The 26,301-nt window shown below is 48.1% G+C and overlaps 1 protein-coding gene across 1 annotated transcript in view; it reads right to left on the bottom strand.

Annotated features, from left to right (window-relative positions):
• Kdm2b (lysine demethylase 2B) overlaps window positions 1-25,062 on the bottom strand; it is a 124,896-nt gene extending 99,834 nt beyond the window's left edge. The window contains exons 1-4 of the mRNA XM_059249131.1: window positions 24,832-25,062; window positions 23,627-23,771; window positions 20,539-20,617; window positions 18,646-18,692 (exon numbers count right to left, since the gene is read on the bottom strand). Of these exons, the coding sequence (XP_059105114.1) occupies window positions 18,646-18,692; window positions 20,539-20,617; window positions 23,627-23,771; window positions 24,832-24,864 (304 nt within the window). The 5' untranslated portion in view covers window positions 24,865-25,062. The remainder of the gene's footprint in view (window positions 1-18,645; window positions 18,693-20,538; window positions 20,618-23,626; window positions 23,772-24,831) is intronic.
• Window positions 25,063-26,301: the final 1,239 nt, after the last annotated feature.

The raw sequence follows: 26,301 nt of genomic DNA on the forward strand, positions 1-26,301 counted from the left end.
CATGACACTCAGTGGACGCAGGAGAGACTGGACGCTTGGACAACTTAACTTGCCCAAGCATGCCCAGTCAGTACACAGAGCTGAGATTTGAAGCTAATTCGAGGCAACACCAGGGCTCGGGCTCTGCAATGCTGCCTATTTTCATCGCATGCCAAGGTTGAAAAAGATTACCCTTGCCTTCCATGACTCCAGTTTCCAGTGGCTAGTTGCAGCCCTCAAGACACCAGGAAGCGGATCCAAGCAAAGCCGCTGTGTGTCTGCTGCCTTGGGAAGATGCATATCCACCAGGGGGCATCCCTGGTCTTTGCTGAAGATTCGGGCCACACTCCACGCAAGCTGGTTTCTTCCCTAACAGCCCAAAGGGCCTAGACCAAGTGGCCTTCCGTTAGGTTTTCTCAGAGTTCCACCTGAGCGAGAAACCACTATTGGCACCCACAAATCCTCTTCCCCCCTTCAGACAGCCTCCCACTCTGTCCACCTCTCCAACCCTAACTTCGCTCAGGATCCAGCTGGTGGGTATTTGCTGGGTAGCAGGAGAAGGGACCCCCGAGGCTGGTGCATGTCAGGCCAAGCTGGGGCACTGAATGTGAACGCTGCACAGACAATACCGTAGACAAAACAGCTTGTAGCTGGGCGGTGGTGGCGCACACCTTTAATCCCAGCACTCGGGAGGCAGAGGCAGGTGGATCTCTGTGAGTTCGAGGCCAGCCTGGTCTCCAAAGCGAGTTCCAGGAAAGGCGCAAAACTACACAGAGAGAAACCCTATCTCGAAAAACTAAAAAGAAAAAAGAAAACAGCTTGTAGATGTCTCCTCCCACCACCTGGATCCCAGGAATTGAAGTCAGGTCGCTGGCTTGGCAGCCATGGTTTAACCATGAGCCCCCAAGTCTCACTTGGGCTCTTTAACTCTGTGAACAAGAGGAAGGTTGAGTCCTTAACTTCTTCCCATCCCGTGGGTCATGAGACACCTCGGAATGCACCCAGGACCCCTCTGGGCACCTGGGATGGTACCAGGAGCCTTGGATAAGGTTATGGTCACATCAACCCGACAAACCCCACTGCAGGGCCCAGCTCCTGCCAGGGAAAGACAGTAAGAAGTCGACTTTAACTTTTTTCCTTTACTAAAGAACTCTTTCTTCAACGAGTACATGAGTCAGATCCACAAATTAAAAACAAGTAGTCCAGGTTCGTGTAGGACAAGGAAGACAGTCAGAATTCAAACCAAATTTCTGGGATTTCCCTTGGAAAACCATTGAGTGAGGTCGTTTGTGTACTCCACTCGGCTTTCATTACTCAGCTCATTTCCCATCAGCGTGACTAAGGGAAGTTGGAGTAGAGGGGTAAAGAGGCCATTGGGGACAGGAGAGTCTGTCAGTCAGTCTGAGCTGTCTGTACACCTGCCTATAATCCGAGCATTCAGGAGGATGAAGAGCACATTGAGGCCCACATGTGCTACATAGTGAGACCATGTCTCAAAAAGAAAAAAAAAAAAAAAGCAATTATTTATTTTCCCAGGTTCACACTGAGATCTGCCACATTAGCAAAAGAGCTGGGTCTCTGAGGTTGAGTCTCAGCACTAGAAAGGACAGTACCCCAAAGAGACAGAAAAGGTGGCTCAGCCACAAGTCAGTACCCAAGGAAGATAGATCCATGTTATAGAACTGATCTCAGGCAGTGGATTACCAATACCAACGTTCTCCTTCCTCTGCCCTGCCTCTGGGTCTCACTGGCTCTCTGGGCTCACAGACTTTACATGAATCCAACAGATTGCAGCTGCAGAAATAAGTCCGTAGCCCTGTGGCCCCTGATCTGAAGGCTCCATCAGTCAACTCCAAGAGTCATGGGCTCACAGCCAGGAGGAGGCTACCCAAAGTCACCTTGACACTACCAGGAAGCACATACAAGCAATGACCCCAAACTCCCTGTGAGCCCCAGTCTTTAGAAGGGATGCAGGTATGCTCCACATCATAGCTCTGAAACACTATTAATCACCAGGACGCTTCAAAGCTGGTTTTTCTGCTGCTCCTAGAATTACCTACTCATCCATCTCACATGGGTAATACTTATTAGATGGGACAGTAAGTGCGTGTTTGTACCCTCCTCTGCTCCATAGTTTCCAACAGTGAGACCTCAGGTATGTTCCTGAGCCTCTCTGGGCCTCAGGTTCCTTAGCTATAAAAGGGGAGCACCCCTCCTGTCCTGACAGAATTATCAAAAGCACATGGTAAGCCCAGTAGTGGGGGCCGCCACAGGACTCTGTTCCAAGCTGAAGAGTGTAGGAAAAGAGACTTTGGTCATACAGACCAAGTAGATAGTGTACGACTCAAGACAAGTCTCCCCAGTTCTAGATATTTATGAAGTAAGATGGATGCAAAGGCCCAAATATCTTCTGGACACTCATCTTGACACCTGCAAATGATCTCCAGGACTGTTCCCATGCCTCAAAATTCTGACCTTCGGCCGGGCGTTGGTGGTGTATGCCTTTAATCCCAGCACTCGGGAGGTAGAGCCAGGCAGATCTATGAGTTCGAGGCCAGCCTGGTCTACAGAGTGAGATCCAGGACAGGCACCAAAATGACACAGAGAAACCCTGTCTCGAAAAACAAACAAAAAAATTCTGACCTTCATGGACAGCAGGCCTAAGACCTAAATCCAAGGCAGGCCAGACGGCTTGATGGGTAAAGGAACTTGTTGCCAAACTATATACTCTGAGTTTGATCCTTGGAACCCACATGATAGAGAGCGAGAAAAAGAACTCACTCCAGAAAATTGTCCACCATACACCCATACACATATACAAACAAAACAAATTTTAAAATAGTTTTATAAAAAGGAGAAAGAAAAAAAAAATAAAACCAGCATACAAACCTAGACAGACTAACCAACAAACCTGATGTAAATGTAACCAGGCAAGGAAATCAGAGAAGTTGCCCAAGCCAGCAACAAGGAAGCCTTCAGGATGACGGAGGCCGAGAGCCAGCCATAACACTTGTGCAGAGGTTATGAAAACAGACCATATGACAGCAACCTCAGCACTCAGAGCCTGGGGCAGGAGGACCACCACAAATTCAGGGCTATCCTGGGCTATGAGACCCTGTCTCAAAAGGCAAAAGAACAAAACAAACAAAAAGCAAAAACAAACAAAAAACCCTCTGTGTTCACACAGATATGCACAATCTTGATCCACTCACTGGTTTTTTTGATCAGGGACAAAAAACTCTGAACCCCAGATTTTTTCTTTTTTTTTTTTTAGTTTTGTTATGCTAGGGTTTACATAGAGTAGGTTAGCACCCTTACCACTGAGGTATAACCAGCCCTGAACCTCAGTTTTGACTTCTATAAAGTGGGCATGAGGAAAGGTATCGCTCAGTGCTTGCCCAGCAAGTTTGAGGCACTGGGTTCAATTCCCAAAACCAGTAAAAAGAAAAGATAGGAGAGGTCCTCGGCTCATAATATTTCTCTGTCAGTGGTAGATAATAAGGCTATTCATGTCAGTCTCCAACTTACGGTGACTAGACATGACTTTTCTGCTTTGTGACAGTATAAAAGAAAAACACATTCAGAAAAAAAAAAAAAAACATACTTTGAATTCTGAGTTTTGATCTGTTCCCAGGCAATCCAATACTTCTGGAAGGCAGCACCAGCCAGCCAAGGCTCCCACTCAGCCCTGTGATCACGATGCTGAAGGGCTGGTACCCTACAGCGCGCTGTTGCTAGGCAGTGACGTTCAGGAGCACAGATAACAGTAAATACATTATAGACTCTTACTTTCCTCTTACAATGCTTTTATGACCCCATCATATGTCAAGAAGCACTGGGTTTATTATTTAAGGAGCTACCCCTAAAGGCCAGCGATTCATGCTGGGAAGAAACAGTAGGAGGGTATGTGTAGTTTCTCTGGAATCTGACTATGATTATGGATTTAACTTCATAGCAAATCTGTGAGATGGGTGAAGACACCAGGGAAGGAATATGATACTACGACTCTTCTTGGGGTCGTGATTCTGAGTGCTCTTGCCTTTGTGCCCTGCCCGCCCTGCATTTCTACCCTCTGGGACAGCTGGGACCCTCCACAACTGCTTGTCCTTTCTTGACTTTGGTTCTATCTCCATTAAATTTGAGCTAAAGACAGAACAAAATCTACACCACACCCGAGTCACTTGTCCTCTGGGATCCAACAAAAGCCTCGTCTTCCACACGCCGAAATTCAAGCCCACATCTGAAGCAGATGGCCACAGACCATCTGAGCAACTCAATGGGCAGAGAGCCAATGCTCAGGCCTCATTTGTGAACTGTGAAAGCAGGACTAAGGAAGGCTCAGAACCTTTTCCCAGACTAAACCTGGAAAAAGACGGTGCTGGCAGTGGTAAAGCGTTTGCCTGGTACTCAAAATGATTGTTGAGTTCCATCCCCGGCATATCGGGTAATAAAAGAATTAACAAACAAATAGAAAAAGCCTACACCAAAAAATTTCTTAATACATTCATTAATGTGTGTGTGTGTATGCACACACCTGTGTCCGCACCAAGTAGGTCCTAAGGATTGAACCTGTTCATCAGGCTTGGCAGTAAGTGCCTTTACCCATCTTACCAAAGTCTACATCTTACAAAGCTTTGAAAGGTCTGAACCAAGCATGGTGCACAAGTTGACAACTCCAGCTATCAAGAGACTCAAGGCAAGAGGACTGAGAGTTCGAGGCCAGCCTGGGATGTAAAGTAAAACCTGTATCAAAAAAGGAAAGAGGTTGGGCTAGAGAGATGGCTCAGCCATTAAAGGCGAGGTTCACAGCCAGAAATATAAAAAAGGAAAGAAGCTGGGGCAGCGGCACACACCTTTAATCCCAGCACTGAAGCAGAGGCAGGCGGGTCTCTGTGAGTTCGAGGCCAGCCTGGTCTACATAGAGAGTTCCAAAACAGGCAGTCAGGGCTATGTAGAGAACCTATTTCAAAAAAGCTAAAGTAAAGGAGAGGTTGGATGGACGGCTCATTGGTTAAGAGCACTGTCTACTCTTCCAGAGGATCCAGGTTCGATTCCTAGCACCAGAGGGAGGCTAACAACCCTCTGCACCTCCAGTTCCGGAGATCTGACGCCCTTTTCTGACCTCCTTGGGCACTGAAAACATGTGGCACACAAATATACACACAAGCAAAATACCTATACAGCTAAAATTTTTTTCAAAAATTAAAAAAAACGAAAGGAGAGAGACCAGACATAACACGTCTTTGATCCCAGCACTCAGGGGACAGAGGCAGGCAGATTCTGTGGGTTCTATACAGCCTGGTCTACAGAGTGAGTTCCAGGACAGGCTACATAGTAAGACCATCTGAAAAAAAAAAAAAAAAGAGGGGAAAGAAAAAAGTTTGGCAGTGGTGGCGCACGCCTTTAATCCCAGCACTCAGGAGGCAGAGGCAGGTGAATGTCTGAGTTCGAGGCCAGCCTGGTCTACAGAGTTAGTTCCAGGACAGCCAGGGCTACCCAGAGAAACCCTGTCTCAAAGGAACAAGACAAAACAAAAACAAAAAACAAGAACAAAACAAAACAAAAAACAGGAAAAGAAGAAAAGAGGTAGGAGGATCAGAAGCTCAAAATCATCTTCTGCTACACAATGAGCTCAAGGCTAGCCTGGGCTACATGAGACTATCTCAAGTAAGTTAACTGTTTCATTTTAAAATAAGAAAAAGGTGCGGCTGAAGAGATGGCCAGGTGGGTACAGGGTTAGACGCACAGGCGGAAAGACCGGAGTTCCAACTCTACCCACGGAAAAGCCAGGGGAGGGCTGAGTGACTGTACACCCTGCCTGAAGGTAGGAACATGAGGTTCCGGGGGCTTGATAGGAGCCGGTCCAGTCAGTTGGTGAGCCCTAGGTTCAGTGAGAGAACAAGGATCCGAAAGAAAATGGACAGCCAGCGAAGGTAACGGGGCTGGCTGCCGAGTCCGATGACCTGAGTCTGATCATCCGGGTTCAGTCACATGGTTGAAAGACAGAAAGGTTCCAAGTAGTCTCTTGGTCTCCACATTTGTGCCATGGCCCACATTCCTACACATACAATAATCAATGTCATTTTAAGGAATTAAAAATGACAAATAAATTGCAAAGTTACAGGGAAAAACACCCAACATCGACCTCTGGCCTTCGTAGCCTCATGGAAGTCTGTACCCGTACACATATGTACACATACGTGCACATATATACATACACAAACACACAAAGAGTTCTAAGGATAAGTCAGCCACCTCAGATGCCCAAGTTAGAGAATTTATTGTCTTTCCCCTAAATCCGGCCCATCGAGAGCAGAGCCCACATCCCCGAGTATTGGTAAACCACTCGGCACAGGCAACACAGAATACAATAAAGATGGGAGTCACCAGTGAACAGAGAAGTAGGCAGCCAGACCAAGAGCCAGAACCCGGCTCTACCGTCCACCAGTGATGTCGCCGTTTCCTCTGAGCCTCGGGCTTCCCTACCCGGCATACCGAACAACTCATTCACAGAATTACGGGCGGAGAACAGAACGAACTCAAACTGTAAACATTCAGTAAGAGACAAGTGGATGTCACTATAATTAGGTCAGTGAATATCGAGTGAAATAATTTTCCTGAAGTTTGTTGTTGTTTGGTTTGGTTTGGTTTTTTTTTTTTTTTTTTTTTTTTTTTTAAAGGGGCCAAAGAGCATCCGTTGGCTCCAATATTCCTTTAGAGAGAAAGCTAGTACAGACACAAGCAAAGCTCCTTAACCATGGAAACCTCGTCTCTCCAAGACCCAGTCCCTTTCCTGAGAAAGTACCCAGGGTTAGAGGCAGGGGAGAGGGGGCGCAGGTGTGGTATCAAACTCCTTTAACTCTGAAGGCAGAAACAGGGGGATCTCTTGGAGTTCAAGGCCTTTCTGATCTAAAGACCCCACCCATCAATCTTCAGAATTCTCTCTTCCCAGCCCCTTTAGCCCCTGAATTCCCAAATACTAGATGTAAAAATAGCCCCAGTGTTCTAAAATGAAGTGCCCAGGATAGAGACCCTAGGCCACATAACACCCTAGGTTATGGTGGTGTAGTGTGGGTGGGAAAGCCAGGCTTCTCCAAATGCATCCCTCGGTCAACCAGCAAGGGTCCAGAGTCCCTAGGACTCAAAGCAGTTAAAAAAGAAAGCATCAACACAGTACTGAGAACAATCATAGATTCCTATGATCAGATTCAACCAATCTCAGACTGAAAACATTTCAGGAAAAAAAAAAACTCTGACCGGGCATGGTGTGACTTTGAAGTTCAGACTTATAACCCCAGTAACCAGGAGGCAGAGGCAGGAAGATCAAGAGTTCATGGCCAGCCTGGACTAGTTAAGAGACTTTGTCTCAAAAACACTTGTGCTGTGCTGCACGGCTAAGAATTTAGCTTGCCTAGGACTCAGGGCCCTATGTGGGACCCCTCAGGACCCCCAAAAAAATTTAAGTAAATAAAATATGTCCGTATTGGATGTGTTCACACTTATTTTCCATCAGTACATTACACTATGGCAAATTTATCACGACAACTACTTACATGGCACTAACATTGTACTAGGAAATGAAAGTATAGGAGCACTTTAAACTATATGAGAAAATATACAAAGATTGGTCACAAATACTATACCATTCTATTCCTGCATGCAGATTAAAGCATCTTCAGATTTTAGTGCCATTAAGGGACGTCTAAACTAAATCCTCCCATACATTCCAAGGGACAACTGTAAAGGCAATGTGTGAGCGTTAACTATACGCTAGAATACAAGAAAGAAAGAAAAAGTGCTATAAAGAGTATTTTGGGGACAAATGGAAAATTGTTCACTACATATCAGTACAGCATCAATGTTAAGTTCCTGAGTGTGATTGACACTTCCACTCGGGTCCTGTAGGAGGATCTTTGGGTTCTTAGGAGATCTCTACTGGAGTATTTAGCAGTGACAGGTCATGATGTCTGCAACTAATTCCCAAGCAGCTCAGCAAAGTATGTGTATGCCTATGTTTATGCAGAAGAGTATTTTTTCTGGAGTTCGAAATTTTTCTGTATATAAAAAAAAAATTAATATCCCTCCGCCCCGCATACCTTAGAATCTCCTTTGGGTTTTTTTTTTTTGAATCAGCCATTCTTTTATTTATTTATTTTTTTTTTATGTGCGCTGGTGTTTTGTCTGCATGTATGTCTGTGTGAGGGTGCCAGATCTTAGAGTTACGGACAGTTGTGAGCTGCCATTTGGGTGCTGGGAACTGAACCCAGGTCTTTTGAAGAACAACAGCCAGTGCTCTTAACCGCTGAGCCATCTCTCCAGCCCCAGAATCTCCTTTGTTAACATCAAGAGAAACAAAGGGAGCTAGGAAGGTTGTCCCCCGACAGAGATCACTTAACTAGCAGGCCTGACGCCCTTGGGTCTAATCCCCAGCACCGTGAAATGGGAAGAGGGGACATGGGGTCTCCCTGAGATGGCTCAGGAGTGAAGAGCACTTGCTGCTGTTCTGGCAAAGGATCCAAATCATATCCCCGGCACACACATGACGGCTCAGACTATCTGTAACTCCAGTTCCAGAAGATCGGACGCTCTCTTCTGGCCTCAGCAGGTACCAGGCATGCCTGGGGTGCACAGACATACATGCGGGCAAATACTCACAACAGAAAATAAAATAACTGAGTGAGCTCCCCACCCCCCTCGCCCCGGAGCTGAGGACCGAACCCAGGGCTTTGCGCTTGCTAGGCAAGCAAGCGCTCTACCACTGAGCTAAATCCCCAACCCCAAGGACATTTATCTTTCCTATTTCCTTATGAAATATTCAGATTGCTTCTTCTTCTTCTTCTTCTTTTTTTTTTTTTTTTTTTTTTGGTTTTTCGAGACAGGGTTTCTCTGTGTAGCTTTGCGCCTTTCCTGGAGCTCACTCTGTAGACCAGGCTGGCCTCGAACTCACAGAGATCTGCCTGCCTCTGCCTCCCGAGTGCTGGGATTAAAGGCATGTGCCACCACCGCCGGCTCTGAGCTTTTTAAAATAAACCATCTGGCTGGTGGGATGGCCCAACGCATGGGAGCACTTATTGCCAAGTCCACCAACCTGGGTTCAATCCCTAGGGTCCACATGGCTCAGGAAGGAGCGCCAACTCCTTCCTCTAAGATGTCCTCTGATTCCACATGTGTGCTGTGGCACCAAGCACCCATACAAATGCACACACCAAAAAATAAACAAATGATTAAAAAAATAATAATAAACTTGTAGACAGACACTTGTGGTGTCTTCCATGGGTTAGAGGCTTGGCCCTACAACAGCAATAGATGGAGGTGATGGAAACGTGTTAGAAGGTTTTAAGGCTTGGAGCCAGGTGAAATAATGCACATTTGTAATCCCAGCACCCAGAAGTACCGGCAGGAAGATGGAGCCAGCCCTGACTACACATGGAGGCGGAAGCTAGCTTTCATTATATGAAACCCTGTGGGGCTGAGTGGGAGGGCCTAGTTAATTCTCCTGGGATCTTGGCTAGTTCTTGGAGAGGACATTTCCGAAAGCCTTGGCCCGGCTCCACCCAGCACACCACCTCCTTGTATGGCAAGGCAGTGATTTGCACCCATATGTTCTCAAGCTAGTGTGATGTGCCATGAGGTGATACAGCTGAGGACCGTCACTGGAGTGGAACCAAATGTCACCAATGGCATTCAATCGTGTTCTTCCAAGAGAGGCTGGTTTACTTATGTCATTCAGCAAGGAAAAGCTGATAGGAGCCGGGCGGTGGTGGCGCACGCCTTTAATCCCAGCACTCGGGAGGCAGAGCCAGGCAGATCTCTGTGAGTTCGAGGCCAGCCTGGGCTACCAAGTGAGTTCCAGGAAAGGCGCAAAGCTACACAGAGAAACCCTGTCTTGAAAAACCAAAAAAAAAAAAAAAAAAGCTGATAGGAGATTTCCAGCAATTCCACAAGACCAGAAAATAAACTGAAAGGCACCAAGATGGGAAGAAATACCATAGATATTCTGAGACGTGCGTGCGGATTCACACCTATAGTTTTGGCATTCAGGAGGCTGGGACAGGAGGCTGCCCCAAGTTAAACGCCAGCCTGGGCTACAGGGTGAAACCCTGTCTCAAAAAGAAACAATAATGAAATTACTATTAGTAGCAGATAATACAACTGGCTAATTTAAAATAGCAATCTAATATTTAATATATTAGATATATTAGATATATATATCAGGGACCAAGGAGGTGGCTCAGTGCATAAGAACACTTACTCTATAAGTGCAAGATCCTGAGTTCAAATCCCAAGCACCCTCGTAAAAAGCCAGCTAGGTCAGCATAGACATGTAACCTCCCCACTGACGGGCAGATCCTAAAGCTAGCTACTGATCCAGGCTGGAGAAAATGGGAAGCTGCTCGCTCAGGAGAGAATCTGTCTTAAGATAACAAGGAAGAGACCGACAGAGCACCTGTTATCCTGCTCTGGCCTCCAAATACTCAGCCATGGGTACTCATATCCACACATGTGTGTGCAGCACACACACACACACACACACACACACACACACACACACACACACACACGGGGGTGGGGAGCCAATTACCTAGGAATAGGTCTAGTAAGAAATGTAGGTTGTGGTGATTAATAGTCTCTTTTTATTGTGATGATTAATCTCACTGTCAATTTGATTGGATTGAGAAACATTTAGGAGGTGAGTGAAGTGTTCCCCTGGGTATGCCTGCAGGAACATTCCCAGACTCCCTGGATCCTGAGGGCTCCGAGGACTGAATGAGTTAATCCACTCAACATCTGAAGGGACTACTGCGGGGTGGAAGAACTGAGAAGGTGGGGCCTGACTGAAGATGTGGGTAACTGGAGCCCATTCCTGGGAACTGCACATGGCGTGGTCCCTTCCCATTACAGTCATGCACTGCTTCCAATCGCCCATGAGGTAAAGAAGCCCCCCACCACCCATACCCCACCACCACCCATTTTCTACCAACACACCAGTCCATTTGGCCACGGACTCAATCCCCTGATACTGTGAATCAGACTAAGTCTGTCCCCCCTCGAGTTGTGTCCGAGGATATTTTGGTCACAGCTACAGAAACGTAATTAACGACAAATGCCGCACATTACTATGTTATGTTCACTGAGTAGAAAATTCAATGTTAGAAAAAGCCAGTTTTCTCTTTTTAAAAAAAAAAAAAAAAAAACTTTCAGACGTATTTAATTTTATGTTGTATCTTGCCTACGTGTATGTATGTATACCATACATGTGTGCCAGGTGCCCCGGGAGATAAAAAACAGGGCATTAGATTTGTGAACCAGAGTTGTGAATGGTTGTAAGTCACCAAGTGGGTGCTGGGAACCAAACCCAGGTCCTCTGCAAGAGCAACAAGTACTCTTAACTAGTTAGCCATCTCTCCAGGGGCCCCAACTTTTCTTTACAATAACAGTGTTTCTTTTTGTCTAACTTTATTTGCTTGTTTATTTATTTATTTTGAGACAGGATCTCAAAATGTAGCCTTGGATGGCCCTGAACTCACTCTGTAAACCAGAGATGTGTCAAACTCACAGCGATCTGCCTACCTCTGCCTCCCAAGTTCTGGGACTAAAGGTATGACCACTACTCCCCGAATATGACTTTTTTTTTTTTTTTTAAGTTAGCCTAGGCTGATCTGGAATTTTCCAATCCTCCTACCTCAGTCTCCTGTTGTGCTAGGATTAGAGAATGCGCATCACTAAGACGCAGCAACCTCAGCTTTTGTCAAAACACCAACAAGATGATTCTAAATGTCACATAGAGAGCCAGGGTATGTACAGCTCAATGATGAGGCGTTTGCCAAGCATGAGGCGGCCCTGGGTTGAGCCTCATGTGCAAAATAAATAAAGTTAATACGGAACCGCCAAGGGTGATAATAAGCCAAAGCAATCTTGAAAAAGAACAAAGGAGCTGGGTGTGATGACACACTCCTGAAATCTCAGCACTTACGCTGAGGCAGGAGGATCGAGCCAGTCTGAACTACTAAATAGCGAGGTGAAGGCCAACCCCGGATACAACGTGAGTTCCTATCTCAAAAAAGCAAAAGAAAAAAAAAAAAACCAAAACAAACAAACAACCCAAACAGGCTGGTAAGCAAGATGACGCAAAGCGAAAAGCAGCTTCTACCGAGCCTGATGGCCTGAGTCCATCTCCAGGACCCACACAGTGGAAGGAGAGAACTGATTCCAGCAAGTTGTCTTGCCATGCACAAGTCCCTCTGGTCATTCTCAAGCCCCAGCACACACAATAAGTAGATAATAAGTGTACGCAAAATAGTTAAAAGGACAAAAAAGTGGAAAGACTGTTACGCAGCAAGTCCTATTACCAAGTTACCAACAGTGTGATGTTTAAGCTTCAGGTAAGACTGGCCAAAGGAACAGATTCGTGTGCCTAGAAACAGAGCCCAGCAAGTAAGCAATGGCACCTGAGGCCGGTGCTGTGGAGAGAGGCTACCTTTCATCCACATGGGTTTTTTTTGTTTTTTGTTGCTTTTTTTGTTTAAAGATCTTGACCCTTATCTTTTACCAAACACAAAAATCAATTCCAGATGAAGTCGAGATGTAAATGTGAAAGTCAATGAGAAGCTTTCCAAGGAAAAAAAAAAGGTATGAGCATCTTCATGACCTTGGAGAAGGTTAAAAAAAAAACAAAACCTCTCAAATATGATGCAAGAGGAGTTGATATACAAAGCTAAATAGTGTCTGTAAAAACAAAGAACTGTAGGGCTCTGTGGCAGTGCCTGGAGTCCCAGCTCCTTGGGAGGCGACAGAGGATCACCTGAGCCTAGAATCTGCAATCTGCCTTGGCAATATAGCAAGACCTGAAGCTCCCATCTCAAACAAAACAAAATAAAACCAACTGTACTCTTTTTTTTTTTTTTTTTTTTTGGTTTTTCGAGACAGGGTTTCTCTGTGTAGCTGTCCTGGAACTCGCTCTGAAGACCAGGCTGGCCTCGAACTCAGAGATCTGCTGTCTCTGCCTCCCGAGTGCTGGGATGAAAGGTGTGCGCCACCAAACCAGGCTACACTCTTTTTTTTTTTTTTAAGACAGGGTCTCACTATGTAACCCTGGATGATCTAGAACTCGCTATGTAGATCAGGCTGACCTGGAACTCACAGAGATCCACCTGCCTACACCTCTTGAGTGCTGGGATTTTAAAAGCATTCGCCACCACACCTAGCCAAAACATCATTTTAACTACGTAAAAGACAATACAGTCTGGGCTCCATGGTACCTGCCTAGTAACCTCAGCCGTGAGAGGCTGGAACAGGAGCATCAAGAAGCTGAGGCCAGAGTAGACTAGACGAGACCTTGTCTCGATAAAATAATAATACAAGCGAGGGAAATTTTAAAAATTGTGCAGGGCACAGAAACACATGTCTGCAATTAGGAGACTAAGGCAGTGGAATGCCAAGCTCAAGGCCTTGCATGCTTGTGGTAGCATGGCTGAAATGACCATGAAAACCCTGGGTATGTTAGAGGGACCAACTAAAACCAAGACAACAGCACTGACCAAAACGGAACCGACACATAGCTGCATGCCCAACCATCTCCAAATGCTAGGACTGGAGGCACGCATCATTCATTACAAGTGGCTTATGTATAGCCTTTAACCTAGCAGCTACCAGACTGCCTGTCAATCAGTATCATAAACAAATCAACTGCGAAGTATTCATTCAATGGAAACCTATACAGCCGTGAACTAAATCTACGATCACACACAACAAATATTATGAACTGCCTAAGTACAAAGCTGAGTTAAAGTAATCAAAAGCAAGAGGATATCCAGTATGATTCCATGGACATAAAGTAAGAGAAGAGGCAGGACACAGCTGTGTCGTCAAAATAACAGCAGCAAAAAGAGTCTGGATGGGAACATAAGAGAGAATTTAGGGTGCTGCTCTCCATGATGTGTTGGGGTGTTTAAAATCGGTCAACGCTATTCGCATATGTATACTTTAATTTAAAAAAAAAAAGTATAGTATAGAAATGGAAACTTTCCATTTTTTAATCGTTTTTAAAGGCAGGTCACTGTAGACAATCACACAATAGTCCCAGCGACTTGGGAAGCTAAGACAGGAGGGATGCTCGAGCCCAAGAGTTCAAGACCAGCCTGGAAAACATACTGAGATCCATTTCTATAAATAAAAGACCGGGCTCAAATGAGGAGCAGATGGCCTGTAGACAAAAGCTTGATTTTAAAACAGTAGAGGAGTCTCCAGCCAGAGCTGTAGCCCGGACAGCTGGTCATGCCTCCCACCACCACCACCTTTTTTTCTTTTTTGTTTCTTTTTTTTTTGCATGTGTGTGCGTGTGTGTGTGTGTGTGTGTGTGTGTGTGTGTGTGTGTGTGCGCAGATATATATGTGGAGGCCACAAGTTGACATCACATATCCGCCTCAGTTACTCTGTACCATACCCAGAGAGGTGGGGGTCCCTCACTTGCACCCAGAATTCACCGATTTGTTTAGTTTCGCGCCCCCAGCTTTTCCCAGAGATCCTGAACACTCCCCAGTACTGGGGTTCCAGACAGGTCCCATACCTGCTCAGCATGGGGCGGACATGGGTGCTGGGGATCCAACCTCAGGCCCTCATGTTTTTATAGCAGATGCTTTACTCACTGAGCCAACCGTCCCTCCATCCCCTCCTGAATTTGGTCGGTCCGCCAGCCCAGCGCGGCCCTCCTAGCAGAAGGCCTGAGTTCATGTTAGGAACACGTCTCCGACTCTGAGAAACCCTGGAGAACGGTTTCCTCACTCTCAGTCTGCCAGGACCATCGGCCCCTGGGGCTTATTGTCCCAGGCTACCAGCTTCAGGTTTGCCACGGTGCTAAACTACCTACCAGCCCAGAGACATGACATGGACATCTCTGAGGGCAGTCAGGACGAAGGACTCTGTGGTGGTAAGGTGTCAGCCTGGGGCTCCGAGTTCTGTGTTTATCTTCACAAGGGGCGGCGCTGCCCAAAACATGTCAGGAAAAGGAAGCAAGGAGGAAAGAAAGGCAAGGGCCAGCGAGGTGGTTGGGCAGAGAGGGCGCTGGCCACCGAGCTGGAGGCAAGAGGTGACCTCTTGAGACAACTTCCTCTGGGATAGATTCAGAACACCCAGGTCTGTATGTGCCTAAAGGTTACAGCCTGGATAGATCACCTAAACCAACCATTCTGTTCTGCTTGAGCCAGCCGAGTTACATTCACCATCTGGGATAAACGCGCCTGTCACCCCTCTCCCTGCAGACGGAGACCACAATGGACAAACGTAAAAGCCCAGGAGAGGTGCAGCCACCAACACCATCATCATTCAGTGTCGAAGCTCCTCACACCTTCCTGAAGCATTTACATTCATAGGCTGTCTAGACATGACGGCTCACACCCATAATCCCAATATCTAGGAAGTAGAGGCAGAAGGATTGACGTGAGCTTAAGGCCAGCCTGGGCTACAGGGTAAGATCTTGTCTCGAAACGAAAACAAAGGGGAAAAAAAAGGATATTGACAGAGATGGAAGGAGGTTAGCTAGTTTATACAATTCTAGTCTGAAGGATGCTGGAACCATCTCACTGGGTCTTCCTGCTTCCTGCAGGAGATGCACGAGGCCCAAGTGAAAGAAGAGGTAGCCTGGAACAAAATATAGCCATCCATAAAAGGCATGGAAAGTTCATTACCAAGTCCAGGCTGAAGCAGGAGGATCACTGTGAATCCAAGACCAGCCTGGGTTACGCAGTTAAGACCAAAACAACAACAACAACAACAACAACAACAACAAAAAACAACAAACAAAAACAAAAAGCAACTGTACCAGTTATTCTGACCAAATGGTCTGGCATGCCATCAGCCAGCCGACTTCATCTTCCACGTGTGTAGTTTCCATAAATTTCAATCCAGTCACTCTAATTCATACCCACTGGCATGGCCATCATCAAAACCACAGATGGGGTGTGGTAGAACACACCTGTAATAACAAGGCTGAGGCAGGAGAGAACCGGCAAGTTCTAGACCAGCCTGGACTTTATGATGAAACCCTGTTTCAAACAAGAATAAACGCAAAAGCCCAGGACACAAAACTAAATAAAGAAAATACTTAGAGTCAAAAACAAACTAAAAACCATAAAACACAACAGACCGTAAGAAACGCAGGTGTAGATGAGATGCTCATCTGGAGCTTGCGATATAAAAGATACACTTGATGGAGGAACAGGTTGGCAGTTAATGGTTAGTCACCTTATACTTCTTAGGAGTGTCTCCCAGAAGTTTACATGTTGGAAATTCATTATCTCAGTACTGAAGGTGGGAAGTGGGCCTACCGGGAGGTATTTGGGACCCCATAGGAATGGACAAATGTCTCCAGGGTCTGAATTAGTTACCATAATGTCAAGTTGCTGTAAGGCAAGAGGGTGCTTGTGTTCTGCACACCCTAGCTTGGTCTTTGTCTTTCTGCCATGCGCTTAAGCAGCACGTATCGAACAGACACCTATGCTAAGCTGTGGGACTCGACAGTCTCAAAACCATGAAGCGAAATAAACCTCTTCTTCGTACGTTACTCAAGGGTCAGGTAGCCTGTCACAGCAAGAGAACACACACGAAGATGCCCTAAGACCCAGCAGCTTCACCCCTAAGACTCAAAAGAAATGGATATTCATAAAAACTTGTACATAAATATTCATTGCATTATTCATAACCACTAAAAGGTGGAAACAACCAAAATGTCCATCCGTGGATAAACGGACAAACAAAACATGGTCATTCAATACCAAGGAAATGAAGGGAGAATACAGTCAGGAGCTGCAGGGTTCGTGGGGGAGAGTAGTCTAGAATTTGATAGTAGTGATGGTTACAAAACATCAATATTAAAAAAAAATACAAAAAAAAAAAAAAAAAAACCACCGAACTGTATACCTTAAACAGGGTGTTTTGTTGCATGAATTTTATTTTAACTAAAAAAAAAAGCCGGGTGGTGGTGGCGCACGCCTTTAAACCCAGCACTCGGGAGGCAGCGCCAGGCAGATCTCTGTGAGTTCGAGGCCAGCTTGGGCTACCAAGTGAGTCCCAGGAAAGGCGCAAAACTACACAGAGAAACCTGTCTCGAAAAACCAAAAAAAAAAAAAAAAAAAAAAAAAAAAAAAAGGAATATATAGCCCAGCTGGTAGAAAACTTGGCATGTGTGAGGGCCTTGGTTTAATCTCCAGTGCCACAAATTAATTAATTAATTACCTAATTAATTTAAAAGTGTCAATAACTCCTAAGAAAATGGATCACATAGGTTCACCCTCACCCTGGTTTTCAATTCCCCAAGGCTTCTCATCATCCTAAATCACCAAATCCAAATTTCCCCAGGGCCTCCCAGGCCCCGATGACTTGGCCCTAGGGGCCACCACCAACTCTTCTACCGCTTTCTACCCTGTCATTTAAGTTGAAATGTCCAGTCTGTCCCCCGGGCCTCGTCCCTTGCTCAACTCACAGCCGAGACTATTCTTTTCCACGGCTGGCTCTTAAAAAGAAACAATTTGCCGGGCGGTGGTGGCGCACGCCTTTAATCCCAGCACTCGGGAGGCAGAGCCAGGCGGATCTCTGTGAGTTCGAGGCCGGCCTGGGCTACCAAGTGAGTCCCAGGAGAGGCACAAAGCTACACAGAGAAACCCTGTCTCGAAAAACAAAAAACAACAACAAAAAAAGAAACAATTCTTTTTTTTCATTTCTGTGTCTTTGTGTATATATGCTGGTGCCTGCGGAGGCCAGAAGAGAGGGTCAAATCCACTGGAGCTGGAGTTACAGGTGGTTGTGAGCAGCCCTGATGTAAGTGCTGAGAAACACACTCAGGCCTCCGTAGGAGCAACAAGGGCTCTTTACTACTGAGCCGTCTCTCCAGGCCCCCAGAGTTGATTGCTAGCACTCAGGTATCTGTTCCAATGCCTTCTCTCAGCCCGAGAGGACTTCCCTGACCACCCTGTCTATAACCCTACCATGCTCTACCCATCACCCTGCTTCATTTCTTCCAAGTCTTTTTCAATCGCTGGAAAGGTATGTGGTTAACTTCTTTATGGCCTGTTGTCCTAGTAAAGAGGGCAGGGGCCTTGTCACTTGAGTCTCAGCCTACCATGTACCTTCTTCTAGAAAGAATGGAGTTAGTGAAGGACTTTCTACAGCGTCTGAAACACCATCTGCTACCTGGTGGAAGGTTCAAAGTGCTAAGCCACAGCTGGACCCCGCAGGCTCTCAAGAGTTAATAGGCATTTGCTGAACACAAGAGGGGCAAGCCCCACCGGAGGCCTGTCTAGAACCCTGAGGAAGAAGGCGGCATAAACCCTCCCCCTTGAACACATGAAAGTCTTTTAGGGGTCATGAAGCACCCAGTGTTTACCCAGCAACCCACAAACAAACGCGAAGGAGAGGTCTGGAATTGCATTGCTGACGCCCGAGATAGAGACTGGGTCCAAATCGCCTCATAAAAACTGTGCTGGCAAACATCCTCTGACACAGCTTCTCAGGACTTTGCAATCGGACCTGTTCTCCAGAATCAGACCGTTGCAGCTTACACCTGCTCCAACCTCCTCCAGGGAGGACCTTCTTTCCTGAAGCAGCTGTAAGTCTAAAAGGGCAGGTAGTGAAGACCACCCTGTCCCTTCTCCTACCCCACCTGGCAGCACTTACCCACGAGGAGTTTGACGTCTCTGACTGTGAAATCTGGGTCTGGCATCCTGCAGAAAGACAAGCATGAATGTCTGGTTACAAAATAAGTAAATATGCGCTGGAGAGACGGCTCAGCGGTTAAGAGCACTAGCTGCTCTTTCAGAGGACCCGGGTTCAATTCCCAGCACCGCACTGCAGCTCACAACTCCAGTCCCAAGCTTCTGACAGCCTCACACAGACATTATATAGGCCAAACACCAATGAACACAACATGAAAATAAAAATAAATTAAAAAAATAAATAAACCACAGAGCTAGACTCTACCCTGAGGCCGGGGGGGGGGGGGGGGGGGCTGGCATCATTTTTCCAAAAGGGGTTCCTTGTTCTATGCTGGGGAATATGAGATAACCCAGAGGGCAAATCTGGAAAAGCAGGTAAGTTCCTCAAGAGAGGTCACCTAGAATCACTGAGTATGCCTCCTACTATAAGAGAAAGACCAAAGCTGTGCTTCAGGGGAGGATGGGACATCACTGGCCAACTCTACAGCAGGGAAAATTGAAGCGTGGTGTCAAGGACCAAATACCTGCTTTAATTTAGGGTCTCTCTCTCCCTTTAGAAAATACCTTCCAGCTGGGCGGGGGTGGTGCACACCTTGAATCCCAGCACTCGGGAGGCAGAGGCAGGCAGATCTCTGGAGGCCAGCCCGGTCTACAGAGGGAGTTCCAGGACAGCCAGGGCCATACAGAGGGAAAAAAAAATCTTTTTTTCCATACAGAGTAGTATGGAAAACTGGAGAGACCATTTATACCCAGAGGGAACACTTTGAGGAATCAAACAGGAAGACTGTGAGTTTCAGGCCATCCTTGGCTGCACAGCAATAAACTATCTCAATAAATAAATAGATAAAATAAATAAAGTCAGAGTCAGAAAAGGGCACGTCACACCTTTATGGACTGTGGCGTATGCCTATAATCCCAGCATTTAGGAAGGGAAGGCAGGAGAAACAGAAGATCAAGGTCATCCTTTACCGCATACTTAAGTATGAAGCCAGCTTGGGCTCTCAAAACATAAAAACAAAACAAAACAAAAATACTGAGAGGCACACATGATGTCACAGCCTTTAATCCCAGTACTCAGAAAGAGGCAAGAGGATCTCTCAGTCTGAGGCAGCCTGGTCTACCTCGCAAGCTCCACGCCAGCCAGGGCTGCATAGCGAAGATGATGCTGAAAGTCTCATGCCTCTGGTGGGAGCATACATAAACGAGCCTGGCCATAGATGCTGGAGAGGGAGGTGGCCTGTTCTTTCCTAACCTTGCCCAAGGAGTGGAACCTGTTCTTCCAGCCTGCCTCCATCTCTCTCCAGCCCAGAACACTGGCAGTTCTCCTCCAGGATATAAGACAGACAGAGGCAGGCAGGGAAAGGGGGAGGAAACACACACCCCCTTCATAGAAGGAGACCCATTTCCCACACATTGGGAGTACGTTGAGAAAACATGCATCCTGGTGCTCCAGTCTAAGCGCAGCGGATGGCCAGTCCTTTCACCACCCGCACTGTGATTTAAGGAGGAGAGGAATAATGCTCAGTAGGAAGTTGCTATGTGGAACCAGGATAGACCAGAAGGGGGTGAGAGATCCATCACTACTTAAATGATCAGGATAGATAGGGACGGGAGAAATCCATCACTGTTTAAATGCCCTAGAACTTCTCTCCCCAATTCCTGAAAAACATCATTTTGGACAGTTTTTCTCCTCGAGCAGATCTTGAACAAGGAGCAGCTGTTCTCAGATTTTAGAAAAAGGTCCTTCTGGAAATGCTGAGTGGGGAGAAGAAGTCAGGAGAGAACCCATCCCGAGCTAGAAACTGTGACAGGGAAGAGGAAGAAGAGGGAAGAAAGGGTTAATTTAGCAACTTACTTGATTCCTAGTCCATCCTTGTCCCGAAAAACCAGGGGAACCCTGAGAGCTTCTCTCTGTACGTACTCATAGTTAAAATCTGTTTGGATATTTGAATTAAAAAACAATTATTTGGTTAAGTTATTGAGGAGCAAATGACCCACAATCCCATTGGTGAGGGCGAAAACAATAAAGAAGGCATATACACTAGATATAGGTACCAGCTAGATGGAGAAAAAAAAAAAACCTCCGGAGAAATAAGAAGACAGATAAGGTAAAGCCAAGCAGTATCCCCCATCAGCTCCTCTGCCTTACTCATTCCCTGCATGCCCCACGGGTCCCAACTTGTCAATGAACAGCCCAAGGCCAGCCAGGGCTGGGGAGGAGATTTATCAAGAACTCTATCCTGAAAACTCACCAGCTACTGTTGAGAAATAGGGACAGACAAACACATCCCAGGCTGAGTCGAGACAGAAAAAACGACAGTGAAACTGAAGCATGCTACCTGGGAGGATCTGAAGCCCCATAGAGACCAGGAGGAGGGTTCTCATTGTAGCTGAACATCAGTGAAAATCTTATTGTAATATCCTGCATAGTGAAGGGGAGGGGGGGAAAGCCGGTTTCCCTGGAAACTATGTATTTGGTGCCAAAATAACTAGAGGACCGGCCACAGCTTTGTTGTCTTCCTATAGTGAAATTCTGCTGGAGCCCATCATAATAGTTGCTTCAACTGGATAACCAGGAGGGCTGAGCTGGCGAACTGTAAAGACAGAGCCCAGGAAGCCCCCACCCTCACCCACACCCCCAAAAATTCACCAGACAGTTTTCTATTTGCAGTTTGCACGGTACAGACTCCCACCCACAACATCCTATCCAAAGCCCCCTCCGTCTTTGCCTGTTTCTTTCCTCCCTCAACGTCCAAACCAGTGTGGCTCTGACCCAACCAGATCCCTGACAAGGGAGGTGAGGGGTGCTGAGACACACCCTCTTTCCTCCCCAAACCAGCTGACTAACTCAAGGCACCAAGAGCACAGGCCCTCTCTCCCATCTGGTCAGAAAGGAGAAAGATCTAGAGTCCTAGAGTCCTGGAGCTACTGAAGCCTCAGGGAAACAGTTCACCAGGGCAGCCTTGGGGGGGGGGGGGGGGAGGCCAGAGCCACAGAAGAGAGAAAGAACAAAACCCAGATCGGGGAAAGCCCTGACCCCGGAGGCTCCGATCCCCAGGGGCTCCCAGTGAATGGGGATTCCTCCGGATTTAAAGGAGGAGATGTTTGCGAAGCTTCTATTTTGAAGCCATGCTAAGGGTTCCCTCTGCATTTCAGCTCCTCCTTCCAGTTTGGGGGTCAGATCTGAATTAACAAGCAAAACCCCCGAAGCCCTCTTCCTTTGAAAGGAACCAGGACAGCAGTAGAAGGGTGCCCTGTAGAGTTCCCTAGATGGTAACCTTCCCAGCCCACACACCCCTCACTCCCCGCCCACCCCCACAGTTTCAGCTTCCACAAATGGGCCTGAGAAAAAGCTCCCAAATCCTGGCCTGAGGATTCCTGACTAGGAAGAGTTTGCATACTGTTTTCTCATAGCTTCTGCCAAGCTCCGTAAAGTGCAGGAAGAAAAGGAGAATTAAAATCCCGTTTATACAGAGAAAACATAAATGCGGTTGGGGGCTGGCACCCTGCTTTTGGGTGAAATTTCTTGGGAAAGAAAATAAATTTTTTTTTCTTCTTCCCTCCCCCACTTCTCCCTAACTCCGCCACAGCCCCAGGAGGCGATGAGCACAAAAGAGAAACTTCAAAAATGCAAAGCCCGGACAGTCTCCTCCAGGGCTAACTCTAGGCCTCAGCCACTCAACCAGAACCTGCAGGAGGGAGGCACTTCCCCTGCTGTCGGCTCACTGAGAGGACAGGGGTTTCCAAGGGGGATGGGGAAACACAAAATGGAAAATGAATAATTGAAGGGAAACTTAAAAAAAAAAAAAAAAAAAAATCCATACACCCCAGGAAGGCTTGGGCAAGCAAGGGTTGCTCCCAAAGCCAAGAAAGGTTCTGGAACCAGGGTCCACATAGGACCCCCAGGATGCTGGCTGGGGTGGTTCAGGGCTCCTAAAGCCCCACCTCAAACAGGAGCATCATGAGGCACACATCTAAGAAACGTGCCCAGCCATACTGTCAGTAGGAGAGTCAGGGAGAAACCCAAAGCCAGGAGGTCCCTCCAAAACCGGAGCTTGCTCAACTTCTGCTCTACGCGGGGAAGGCTAAGAGCCAACAGCGTTCTCCTCTCGGGCATGGAAAAAGACCCTGTTTCCGGAGAGGTACCCTAAGTCTTCCATTCAAATTGCCAAGGGGCAGAGATTTTTATCTTTAGGCCTGATGGGATAATTTATCACATTTATAACCTAGACCCCAGTATTCAGGCTGCTGACTCTCCCGGTTGTAGCGCTAGAGGCCTCAAGCTTGGGAATGAGGATGTAGTGCCAACGACTCCCAACAGCCCACTTAGTCCCTTCTCCAATCCCGCAGGGCAGGGCCCAAGGAGGAAAGGAGCTACCGACCCCAAAGCTCAGACGGAAGCCTCGAAGGGGCGTAACCCCAACGGAAGGTGCTGCTTCCTCCAGTCCCTAAGCCCGTTCCAGTTCATAACCCTCAGGGTCCAGGATGACAGGGGTTTGTATGGGTGGCTTCATGCATACAGCCCTCACCCTGATGTCCCAAGGACGTCGAGAAGGCTCCTGCCAGGCACTGCACCTCTGGCAGCGCAGGGAGCGAGCGCAACCGGCTTGGGAGAGGAAGGATGCTGCGCTCACGTCCTCCCTCAGTCCCACTATCTGTCCCCGGGTCCCTCTCAGTCGGCTAGCCCCTTGGCAATGACCAGCCTAGTGTTAGTGATGGGTACCATCAGGGCCTAGGCCCACGTCAGGCCCAGCCTTCTTCCTGCCTGCCCTCCTCCCTTACCACCACCCCCACCCCCAGTGCTCCATCTCGTTTCGTCACCGGATCCCCTGGAATGGGGGACGCGGGCGCGAAATACGAACCCAGCCACAGGCAGCTAGCTCCCTCCCCACGTGCGCGCTGGCCCTCTGCACCGAGTGCAGCCAGGAGAGGGGGCGCCTCACCTTTGCCCTCCATGGCATGCACGAAGTCCCCCTGGTACAGCTGGCTACGTAGCTTCTCCTCCAGGCTGAAGCCACGGACGCTGACGATTTCCTCCACGTCCGACAAGTCCTCGTTTTCGTCGTATCTCTGGCGGTCAATCGCACGCTGCGGGGACCCAACCAGAGAACCCGGGACATTACTGAGAGGACTTGGGGGTCTCCTCTCACCCTGGGCCCACCACAAACAGGTGCAAGAGCCGCGCGCCCACTGCACCCCAGCATTGCAATCTGAGCAACTTTGCGCAAATGCCAAAAGATGCTGAAAAGCAGAAAAAGGGGCTCACACACCCCCAAGGCCCAACTGTCTGTACACGAAGCACTCCCTTCCTGCATCTTTTGAAGCCGTGGAAATGCTATGTGGGGGCTTTCCTTTGCCCCCACCCCAGTGATGTCCCGAGCTTTGCCCGCTCCACAGGGAGCCTGGTTATGTAACCCCTGAAGGGGGCTCGGGGCAGGAGCCGGCGGGGCAGATGTAGGCCCCGAGAGAAGCCGCTGCAGCGCCCGGCTCTGCGGTAACAGCAGCCCCGGCGGCCACAGCGGCCAACCCGGGAAGCCGGAACCCGGGGCCGGCGGCATTTCTAAGGCTGGAGCCGCTCCGGAGCCACAGAAAAGCTGGAAAGCTGAAACGGAAGGGTTGAGACCCTAGCCGCCCCCGCCGACCGACCGCTAGTGCAAGAGGAGGAGGAGAGGGGGGGAAGGTTAAGAGCTTGGGGAGAGAGAGAGGCAGCTGGCCCACCACAAAGCTTCCATCAGAGACCCCAAAACGCACCAGCAGCTGCCTCATCTCCCCACAAGCGCGCGCGCACACTCACTTCCTAAGGAGTCTCCCCCACCACTCCCCGCATCCCTCTTCCTCCTCCCTCCGCCGCCCAGCACCGAGCCCCGCAGCCCCCCAGATCCCAGGCGAACCCCGAGCCCGCTCAGCCCCCTCCACGCCTTTCGGCGCTACCTCCTCCCCACTTAAGTGTCTGAGACCCTGAGCCTCACAAGAGACTGGAGGAGTAAGCTGCTTGCTTCCTTTTGCATGCAATTTATTTTTTTTTCCGGTCCTCTTGCAAAATACAGAAAAGGAAAGGAAAGGCAGCAAGAAACAACCAAAAATAAATAAATAAATAAATCGATCATATATCAGATACAGATTTGGGGGAAAAAAAAAAGCTACACACCAATCTTCTTCCAGAGTCTTTCTCTGCCTCCATTTTTTTAGGAGAGTTCACCAATTAATTGTCAACACTCCTGCCCCCTGCATTTTGGCGGAGGGGGGGAAGGAGGGAAGACAAGAAAAGAAACCAAAAAATAAATAAATAGAGCAAGCCAGAGCCGATATCTACAAAGTTTTGCACCAACACTTAAGCAGATCCGTTTGCAAAGTCCTAGGGAACCATTTTCAGCAGTTGTGGGGGGGGGGAGGCGTCGACGTCATAATCCCCGGAACGTAAACATTGTTGCAGATCGCGCTCGGAGCTCGCGGCGGGGCTAGTTGGGGAGAAGGGGGGCTTGGGTTGGGGGTGTCGGGGACCACAGCCGTAGGAGGTGTGGGGCCAGAAGGGAGCCTGGGACGCACCCGGCGCCGTTAGCGCCTTGGCATCGCTGTTTTGTTGTTGGGTCACGAGTGCGCCTCTGCACGCAGGCGCCGCCGCCGCCCGGGAGCTGACTTTTGGAGGGCTGAGTTGCAGGCGGCGGGCGCATCCCAGAGATGGCGGGGTTAGGGAGGGAGGGGAAGAGAGGGGAAGAGAGGAGGGGGTGGGGAGGGAGGTGCAGATTTGCACGGATGGCCTCAGCGGGAGGCACGGAAATGCTAGCCGAGCCTGCTGGCGTGAAAGCCCCCGGGGCCTGGCACCCCCCAAAACGACCCCCCACCTCTGCTCCTGCCCCTTACTCGGATTACCCATGGCTGCCCCTCTCTTCCTGAGTCTACCCCTCCTCATTACCTGTGCCGGCGACCTAAATTCAAACTGTTTTGTACGTATGGTTTCTTTTTCTGTGTTTGCTTTTCTACTGCATGCCTGGGGGGGAGAGGGGCCAGCCTGCCCAGACCCCTATCCATTTGCGAACCTGCCATATGGAGGAGGCATCTGAGGGGCTCAGGAAGAAATTAGCGCAGCTCTGTATCTGTATAGACTGCCTAACTTTTAAGCCTCCGAGACTGAAATAATAACATGGGCAGGCACACACGCACAGGTACAGGAAATACAGCCAGTCCACAGCCTTTTCAGACTGCATCTGACCGGAAGACGGCCTTTCATTCATTCATTTCGGACAGCCTTGGTGGAAGAGCCCTGAAATAAGTTGGGCGAGAAAAGAAAAAAAAAAAAAGTCTCTACACTCGCCGAGAAGAGATAAATCGATACACAGGAGGGAAAGAGAATCGGAGTCAGCGTCTCTAATGCAGCTCACAAGCAGGCGAAAGGTAAGCTCCTTGTGTGGCAATTTTAAGAGTAAAGTGGTAGGGATGTTCGTGACTTTCTGAGATAGCACACCTCGATTAATCAATATTGTTTCTCAGCAGAGGTAGGGGCACCCTCTGAATATGTAGAGTATCAGATCCCCTGATGCTCCTCTGTCCCCCCTTGAGTAGTGCAGAATTGGTCCTGAGTGATCCTGTAATTCCAAAATAGGCAAATCAGGTCCATTTT

The sequence above is a fragment of the Peromyscus eremicus genome, chromosome 23 (genome assembly GCF_949786415.1).
Source record: "Peromyscus eremicus chromosome 23, PerEre_H2_v1, whole genome shotgun sequence".
Lineage (NCBI taxonomy): Eukaryota > Metazoa > Chordata > Mammalia > Rodentia > Cricetidae > Peromyscus > Peromyscus eremicus.